At 44.3% G+C, this 10,000-nt stretch overlaps 1 protein-coding gene across 2 annotated transcripts in view; it reads right to left on the reverse strand.

Moving 5' to 3' along the window:
- LOC130393203 (tensin-3-like) overlaps positions 1-10,000 on the reverse strand; it is a 23,900-nt gene that overhangs the window by 107 nt on the left and 13,793 nt on the right. For both annotated transcript variants that reach the window (XM_056603827.1, XM_056603826.1), the window contains exons 6-16: positions 6,008-6,161; positions 5,079-5,506; positions 4,613-4,699; positions 4,332-4,463; positions 3,853-3,945; positions 3,219-3,296; positions 2,864-2,941; positions 2,317-2,485; positions 1,850-1,918; positions 1,704-1,733; positions 1-1,380 (exon numbers count right to left, since the gene is read on the reverse strand). The exon at positions 1-1,380 is cut by the window's left edge and continues 107 nt beyond it. In XM_056603827.1, coding sequence (XP_056459802.1) covers positions 1,239-1,380; positions 1,704-1,733; positions 1,850-1,918; positions 2,317-2,485; positions 2,864-2,941; positions 3,219-3,296; positions 3,853-3,945; positions 4,332-4,463; positions 4,613-4,699; positions 5,079-5,506; positions 6,008-6,161 — 1,460 coding nt within the window. In that variant the 3' untranslated portion in view covers positions 1-1,238. The remainder of the gene's footprint in view (positions 1,381-1,703; positions 1,734-1,849; positions 1,919-2,316; positions 2,486-2,863; positions 2,942-3,218; positions 3,297-3,852; positions 3,946-4,331; positions 4,464-4,612; positions 4,700-5,078; positions 5,507-6,007; positions 6,162-10,000) is intronic.

The raw sequence follows: 10,000 nt of genomic DNA on the forward strand, positions 1-10,000 counted from the left end.
TTAGATTTAAAGAATAATTTATTCTTGAGTGTTTTAAATAAATCAATATTAGTTAAATAACTTTGCCCTGTATTGTTTCACCATATGTGTGCTGTGAGTTTGTGTATGCAAGCCGGTTTAAAGTAATTAACTCTCCTGTGGTGATCATTTACAGTAGGTCAGTTAATTATTATTATTGAGTGTATTATCTATGAGTACATCACAAACATGGAGAGGAAGACAATTAAAATACATCTTAAATCGGAAGACGATACAATACTTTATAGTGATATGTTTCCCATGAGCAAAATGAGAATTGGTATTCCAATAAATCCATGTCTTATAAATTCAACATAGGTGGCTATGTTAATAGACACAAATATGTTGATACATGTTGAGAGTTGATAAAAACATTCACTCTATGCAAATTTACAATAGGGGATAAATACAATAGGTAGAAATAACACAAATAACACAGACTTGAATACAAGGCAGGCTTGGTCGGTATTGGTGCAAAATATCATTGTTCATGGGATAATTTTATTGTTCACTGCTTATGGTCGGTATAATGATTTGAGCATTTTAAATGCCCACAGGCGTATTTGGATAGATACAGTGCAATTCAAGAAAAACACTTTCACCCTTTGAGAGTTCATAGCATATCAAACCAGTTCACATAAGAAACTGTAATATCCTTCCAAATATCACTATGAATAAAATTACTTTTTAGATTGGATGGTAAAGAGTTACCATCAAAGTTTTGGCGAAAAGCATTTCACTCATGAAGTGTTGAAAAGCAAAAAACAAAACATGACAAAAGTACATAATATAATTGGAAAAGCGGTGGCACAATATTCACATCAAATTTCCCTTTAGAATTCGGGCAACATTTTATATACATTAAAATTAATGTACAGAGGCGTCATCAAGCATTCTCCTCATTTGAAATGGCTTCATTAGTGCCTTGGGCCGTCTGCGGAACCAAGGCGGAGTGGCTCCCTTTAGTGGCAGTAGCTTGTATTGCAGGTCCATGCCAACAATGTCTCTCCAGGCACAATGCAGTACCGACAGGACCGGTCCGCATGAATGGTTTCATGTTGAGGGGGTCCAGCTCCCATTCAGAGGCTTGTCTGGATCCACTTTGGCAACATCTAGGCTGACTTAATAGAGCACAGAGTAATGGTTCACTGGTTCAGGCCATTGGTAGGATGAGTCTCTCTCTCTCTTTCTCTCTCTGTTTCTACTGCTCTCTCACCCGACTACTTCTTAAGAGAGCCTATCATGACCTTGGAGACAAAATTAACGATGGCGCTGGCCGGTTGCTCTGGGTCGTGTTCTGCAAATAAGTGGCATATATTTTCGGTACCGCTCTGAGACTTTCTGGCGACGAACCCGAAGATCCTGACAGAAGAAAGAAACAGAAGAAAAAAGTAAATGAAAGGCCGTTGAAAAGCCCCCAGCAAAATCTATTCTCCACCATTCAGCCTTTGGCCGCCCATGAATGATAAAAATTCACAGGAGTGGGTCTCACAAAATAACAGTTTTGCAACTTTTAACAAACAATTCAGTGCTCAGTGGATCCATAGAACAGAGTGCACTGCAATATAAAGAGAGAGAGGGACAGGGCAGAGAGAGAGGAAGAGGAGAGGAAGAGGAGAGGAGGAACAGCAGCGGTAATGACGGGGGGACATGGAGGTGAATAAACACGGCAGCTCGGGCCTTACTTTGCCGGGGAGCCTCCCTCTCTTGTCCATCTGTTTTCAGAAGAAAATATGTATCATCAAATCACCGCAAACGCACTATTTATAACGCGGAAAACGCACTCCCTATTAAGAATTCCAAACAGCGAGCGGCAGGGACTAGTACTCACTTGCGAGCTTGTGGGTCGAGGGAGCAGAATATGACCGTGTTTACTGTGTAGTGCCTCCTGAAGAACAGTCTGCAGGAACACAAGGGTACACATGCTTAGGTCCCGTTGGGAAAGGGTGTAAGAGGGTGTAATTGAGGTGTATGTGTGTGTGTTTTTGTGCGTGTGTGTGTGTGTGTTTGGCTGGGCACGTGGGTTTTGCAGGTTACAATGTTTTTGCGGGTAATTGAGGTGTATTTGTGTGTGTGTGTGTGTGTGTGTGTGTGTGTGTGTGTGTGTGTGTGTGTGTGTGTGTGTGTGTGTGTGTGTGTGTGTGTGTGTGTGTGTGTGTGTGTGTGTGTTTGTGTGTGTATTTTTTTTCTTTTGTATATTAAAATTGTATGAGTTTGTTCAATGTGTGTAATTGAGACGAGTGTGTGTGCGTGTGCAAAAGTGTGTATGTGTGTTCTCCGTGCCGGCGTGTGACCCACTTCCTCTGGTTGTCTGTTAGTGTGATGCCCTGAGCGGAGACCTTGAAGTGCACCACGGTTGAGGTGGGCTGGGGGTCTGCGACCAGGGTCTGGCTGGTGGCCTTCTGCACCGCTTGATGACCCGTCAGGGACTCCAGCTCCACGGAGCCCAGGTACCACACGTTGCACGCTGACACACAAACACACACACACACACACACACACACACACACACACACACACACACACACACACACACACACACACACACACACACACACACACACACACACAGTGTGTCTGAGAAGGTGAATCAGTTTGGCAGTAGACGTTTCAATGTATCTCACGTACACACACACACCCTCATACACACACATAATGTATGTATACGCACACGCAGACATACAGACACACACTTACAGACACATGCAGACACCCACTTCAGCTCTTGTCTGAACTGAGAAATATGCAAATGTCACACGCATGTCATCATACACCCAGGCAGCAGCCTGCTCAAGTCCAAAGCTAGCTGCCTGTAAGTGAGGGATCCAGACAGACAATACACTACCTGCTCCTTGCTTCAGAAGTTCTGCTGCTGAGTTGGAAGCTGTCTGCGGAGATGAGTCATGGAGCTCCTCCATAGGGTCTGAAGATAGACACACACACACCCAAAAGCACACACATACATAAGCACACACACAAGCACAAACACGTACTACCAAAATAACTCAGTGACAACGTTTTTCCGTGAAACCCTACAAGTATTACACATAAAACAATTACACATGCATTGTGCAATTAATGAAGCCAGGCCAGCTGTGGAAAGATTTCTTGTCATTACAACATTTACCACTTTTTCCGTGAACACGCCCTAAGCTGACGGTTATCGCCCAAACATACACAGGATTAAAAGCACACGTCACCTTTGTCAGGGAGGATGAGTTTGCAGGGCAATGCCAGTGGGGTAATGGAATGTTGACACACCAATGCAGTGAGACTTCCTTTCAGATGCAAGCACATAGGAAACACATTACATCATGCACACAAGTGGTCAATAGAATCAATGCACAGAAAGTATAAGGCATAGTTGTATACTTGAATGACTATAGGGTGTGACTCCCAGCCGAAAGGTACTGGATTCATTTCCCGGTATCTGTTGCCTACCAGTAGGTATTCTTTAGATGGAGATTTGCTCAGTAATGACATGTATATAGATTCACAAGGAACCACTTTGGAAAAAATACTTTGCTTAATGACCAATAATTGTAGTATTTCAAAGCTCTCACGAGTCGTTTAAATGCACTTCTTAATAACGACCAATAGAGGGCAGTAAAGAGTTTATTCAAAACCTTGTGCTGAGCATCCTGGGCACTTACTTCCCTTTAGCATCTACTCCGATTGTATCTATCTACTCTGTTTATCATTCTGAAGGAAATACTTTACAACCATATTAACCTGTAGCCCTACTTTTAAATGATGAAGTGCAATCAAAAACACAGAAAGAGGGTATGCCTAAAGACTTTCCGAACAAGCAATACAGAAAATCCAGCCTCTCACCGAAGTAGGGCTCGTTGGGACAGCCCTTCAGTCGCACGCCCTTCTGGGTGCACTCGATGAGGAAGTGCCTCACCAGCTCATTGGACGGATCCCCTGCGAAGAGGAACACATTAGTGACCGACGTGTTCAAGTATTCCATCTTTTAATGGTGGATTTCAGTTTCTTGTTAAAATAAAACTATAAAGTGTAAAACAATCATCTCCAGAGTTGACTGGGCATCAGCTGCTAATGACTAAATAACTTCTAGTAGAAAAAAAGATGGGCTTCAACACATTGCAAAGCAATGCAAAGATGATCAGGATGGGCTACTGACGCAATGTGTGTATAACCTTTAAAACCATGCTTCTTTTATCAATCCAAAGCATTCTTAGGTATTGATAGAGAAGAATTCTAATGACAAATGCTGATGTTTCCACGATTGAAAGACGTAACTTATGCAAATGGTGGTTATTATTATTAGTTATTATGGGGTGATCTACCTTTCTTGCTCTGTTGCAACACAGAGGGGGGAGGTGTTGCCACTTTCATTGCCAATCCATAGGCCCCACGAAACGAGTGACTATCCCTGACGATGAACGAGCCTGGCTCCTTGTCCTTCAGCAGTGTGATGGCTTTGAGGTCAACAGGAGAGGAAAGGAGGGTTGCTCAGATTAACATTGCCAAATTTAACACCATAAACGGTCAAACAAACCTGCAGCCATTGTCTTGTTATCTGCTTGGTAGCGGTCCACCAACCCTCCTATCCAGAGCTAATATTTACCTTGGTCTCGGGAGATGTCTGGCTTGTACCAGAACTTGGAGGTGTCTTGGACAAACTTCACAGTGTCCTGCCTACTTCCAGACAGCTCTGCGAAGCAACGAAAAAACAGATTACCCATCCGTCTGGCGCTTGTTGCAACGGTTAATAAGAGATACAGAGTGGGACAGAGGGAGACAGAGAGTCATAGAGAGAGAGAGGGAGAGAGAGAGAGAGAGAGAGAGAGAGAGAGAGAGAGAGAGAGAGAGAGAGAGAGAGAGAGAGAGAGAGAGAGAGAGAGAGAGAGAGAGAGAGAGAGAGAGAGAGAGAGAGAGAGAGAGAGAGAGAGAGAGAGAGAGAGAGAGAGAAGGAGAGAGAGAGAAAGAGACAGAGAGAGAGAGAGAGAGAGAGAATCAAGTAGAAATTAAGATGAGGAGTGCTAATGTTGCTAGTACATCTCTTTTGGCTCTTCTTGAGCGGCCAGCTGTACCTGAGTATCCAGGTGAGGAGGTCCGGCTGAGCCCCCTGAGGGGCTCGGGGGAGGAGAAGGGGATGCTCAGACTGCTGTCGCTGTGGGGGCTGGAGAACCCGCTGAAGGACGGGGAGTGCGAGTGCAGCTCCCCCCCTTTGCTCCCTGTCCTCTTCTCGGGCAGCAGCGGGGGCAGGCCCAAATCGTCAGGTCCCAGGCCCAAACCGAAGCGCAGACCCCCCAGACCCTCCATGGCCTCCAGCAGGCTGTGCTCCAGAAGAGATCCGTTCCCCAGGGGTAGGGAGGACAGGTTTGACTCCCCCATCTCCCCTAGGAGCTCCGGTGGGGCTCCCAGGCCTGTCGGACCCCCCCGGGGGGAGCTGTGTGACAGAGGGGTCAACTGCCTGGGCGGGAAGGGCGACCTGAGGGAGCTGGGTGGCGGGGTGGAGCTAAAGATGAGAGAGGGGTCAGAGCATGACTTATTATAATAATAATAATAATACATTTAATTTAGAGGCGCCTTTCAAAACACCCAAGGTCACCTTACAGAGCATATATTCATCATACATTTTTTAAAAAAAAAAACAAGACATTGTGGAAAAAATAAATAAATAAATAAATAAATAAGTAAACATAAGCAATAAGAAATAAATAAAACAAAAACAAGACAAAACAAAACAAAAAAAACAATCAAAACAGTGATCAGTTAGACGTTGTGTGCGAGTTTGAACAGGTGAGTTTTGAGTTGTGACTTGAAGGATGGAGGCACCTGACCACCTTATTGCTTGGAATGCTCATAAAAGGCTCAAATGCTCATAAAAGGCTATTCTTAGCAGGTGATAAAGTAACAAATGATATGCTTCAAATGATATGGTGTCAACTTCATCAAAGTTACTGAGATAGTGTGTTTATGTGTAGCGTGCAACCAGCCGTATTGAATTGGGACGTACCTGTCAGTGTGTGGGAGCGGGCTACTGGAAGACCCGGTGGTCCTGGAGTTAAACATCCCCTGGCAGGAGTCGGGGGTCCTACACAAGTCTGCCCTGAACAGCTCTGCTTCTGTTGAGCCAGCATGACTCATGCTGTCCATGAAACTCAGGGAATCTGCAGAAACAAAATAAAAGGAAAAACAATGACTAAAACATGAAACCACACGACTTTAAAAATCTCTATGTACACTGTACAAGAGACCTGTGCACTATTTTTGTATTGCTTTTTTAACATCGTTTCAACATCAACAGACTCCGTCTCGCGATTCCAGTCATGCACATGCACCTGTAACTTGATCGATCTGCAAAATACTGCCCCCTTGTGTACACATTAACGTGACATGGAAGTAAACGTCAAAGCAGATTTGATCCACGATAAAATCTGTGTCTCTAGGTTTCAACATGGATCTTGGCAGGTATGTAGAACTGTAAATCCATAACACAAACTCCTAAAAAGCTGTGTCTATTGTTTTTTTACAGACTGGATTCAGGGCTTTATGGCTTTATGTTCTATGAAGCAGGCACTGCTTCTGCATGGGATAACACTTTAAACATAAAGTGTGCAGCTTTGAGATGTGATGGAACACATTGTGTTGTATTGTGGCGAGGGTCATCCAAGCTCTATCCTGACCATCCTGACTCCAACCCTGCACTCTGGAATCTGTGGAGCTGTCCACATTCATATGAAAGGATGTTGAAGTTGTTCCAACCCAAGTGCCAACATATTTACCACCATAAATGTTTATACATGTAAATCCTAATCCAAACCAGTATGGGTAAAAGTGTGAAGTATGATGATACAAGCTGCCGTTCAAACTCCTATAAAAGCATCTGGGGAACACTTGTACTGCAATAGCGTTGCCATTCAAGTTTAATTTCAAGTTACATTTATTTCTGTTGAGATCATCAATCAGCGGGCCATGTTTTGGAGCTGTAAAATCCATCTCGATGAACGGCAGTTTTGAGATTCATGTTAGAAATATCTTGAAGTAAATGCAGCAAAGAAAATTGGCCAGGGAGGCCATTAACATCCAAATAATCATAATATTTCAACATGAATATAATATAAACCTAGTCACTGTTGGTTGCATTACAGTAGCCGCTGGAGAGAGAGACAGAGAGAGAGAGAGGGAGAGAGAGAGAGAAGTAGAGAGGAAGAGGTAGAAAGAGGGCTAGGTAGAGAGACACAAGGGTATTTCTAACATCTATCAACATGGTGCGTCACCCAGCAAACATGAGGGCAGACCCCCTTCGGGCAAGAAACAGGCCTGTAAAGAATGATGAATCACTGTGAAAATATTCAGTCATCACAAAAGACCTTCTTGTTCGGCTGCCTACCTCCCCGCCTCCCCTCCCCTCCGCTCCCACTCCATTCACCCGTTTTCTGCAGAAGAACCTATTGGGGACTGACCATAGCTGTGAGCCGTTGAACGTACAGCACGTTTAGCCAGTCATTATGGCAATGATATGAGTGTGACGGTATAATGAGTAGTCAGAAGGTATGCATTCTCTAAACAAAGCAAACACTGACATCACACACATCTAATGCGCTAAACCCCTCTCTCTCTCTCTCTCTCTCTCACAACTGACACACAAGGGAACGTTTAAGGACAATCGGCCACCCACCATCTCACCAACCCCCAGACACCGCACACAAGCACACGAGGTATGTTACATGCCATTTGAGATTGTAAATGCACTGGCGTGCTTTATTATTTTGCTTTGTAGTCCACATTGAAAGCTATTAACAACTGTAAACTGACACGCAGACACACACATAAACAGACATACACAAACACACACACACACAAACACAAACCCACACACCCACACACGGGTGATAATGCACACATACATCTTCATGTCCTCTTATGTAAAGATAAGGCTCCTATTAACAAAATATTGGACTTTCTTTTCATATGTATATTTCAATATATGGATGGAGTTTGCAAGTATTCTGTCAACTTCTAAGCCAATGTATTCTTTGTCTATACGAATAGCAGGTATGCATCCACACTCACAAGAAGATATTTACATACACACAAACACACACATACAAAAACACACATAAAAAACACACTCACACACAAGCACACACATTCAGTCCATACACACAAAACATCTGCAAACAGTAACATCTCACAGGCAGACACACACACACACACACACACACACACACACACACACACACACACACACACACACACACACACACGCACACACACACACACACACACACACACACACACACACACACACACACACACACACACACACACACACACACACACACACACACACACAAACACACACACAGCACGGCTCCATTTAAGCAGTCTAGCCGTTGTTTGGTTGACACTAACACAACACAACAATGTAAACAAACCATGATCTCTTAAACTTTCCCACAGTTGCTTTCTCTCTTCCTGTCCATTGGGACGATTCCCCAAGACAAAGAGAGACCAGGTCCGCTGAGACTAATTCTGCTCGTCTCATGGCCCTTCTGTTTTTCGGTCCTTTCACCTTGACCACCGCCGAACACTCCTATGTGTGACATGGGTTCCATCATTCATACCATTCACTAATGATGGAAAGCACTGAGGCCGATCAATCACAACGCTGACCTTTACTCAATATGATGCCAGGTCGTCGTATTCAATTAAATATGGCTGCCTTTCTGTACCCATGGCACCCCTGTCACCATAGCAACTCACTTTCTGCTACAGGCCATTTGTTTATTCGAGAGAGGGTAGATGGCAGCGAGAAAGTGTGTGAAAGATGTCCATACAGACAACACACACCTAAAGGGATTCGTAAGGGATTGTGGTTATTCCTGTTATTTTCTAGATGTTCCCTGCTGTGAAGAGGCTACTCCGGTGCCCAGCTCTGAGGGAGAGAGCACAAAGCTTCACATTCGGGTATACACCAAGGAGGACCACTTCCTTCCTGGAAGCTTGAGCCTCATGAGGGCATGGACGACCAACCTCCGCCCACTATAGTTGGAGAGAGAGAGGGCACACATGCCATCACACCCAAGACATAAGTTTCACCTCGTTCATCAAACAAAACCCTCTTCTTATAGCCTGTTCCCTACTGCCATCTCTTCGAGTTCCCCGCTATCTTCCCTGTTACATCATCACAAAGGAATGATTTAAACTGGGTTAAAGGGGAAATAATGTGAATAAAAAATGTGTTGAAATGGCAGAGAAATGAAAGCCATCCAGCAGTCACATGTGTTGAGCAGCAGAAGAGCTTCTTGTTGTTTCTGACAAAGGCATGCTTCTCCTCTGATGCCCCATGCCCTGCTACAGTCTCTAACACACACACACACACACATACACACACACACACATGCTCAACCACACACATGCACGCACATTCAAGTGCATGTGCACACACACACACCCACACACACACACACACACACACACACACACACACACACACACACACACACACACACACACACACACACACACACACACACACACACACACACACACACACACACACTGTACACTGTACAAGTACACAAACATACACACAAACAGAGACACACACAAATACAGACACATGAGCATGTGAATAAATGCAAACACAAACATGCACCCACACGCAAGTGCACGAGCATGAGCACACACAAACACACGCGCACACACACAAACACACACACGCGCACGCACACCAGAATGCAAACACACACACAGATAGAGACACACATGCACCAAACACAGACGGACACCCATACAGACACCTTAATTAATTTGGCCGACATTAATCACAGACACACACAAACACAATCAAGTACATCATAGCCATCTCTTACTTAGCCAAAGAGGTTTCACAGACGTTCATGACTACAGGAATGCATATATGAGCTTACAAAACCCACCACACCAAACCCATACACACAAACACACACTTGGCTGGTCTGGTCTGAAGGTTTATGGCATG

Source organism: Gadus chalcogrammus, chromosome 12 (genome assembly GCF_026213295.1).
Source record: "Gadus chalcogrammus isolate NIFS_2021 chromosome 12, NIFS_Gcha_1.0, whole genome shotgun sequence".
Taxonomy (NCBI): domain Eukaryota; kingdom Metazoa; phylum Chordata; class Actinopteri; order Gadiformes; family Gadidae; genus Gadus; species Gadus chalcogrammus.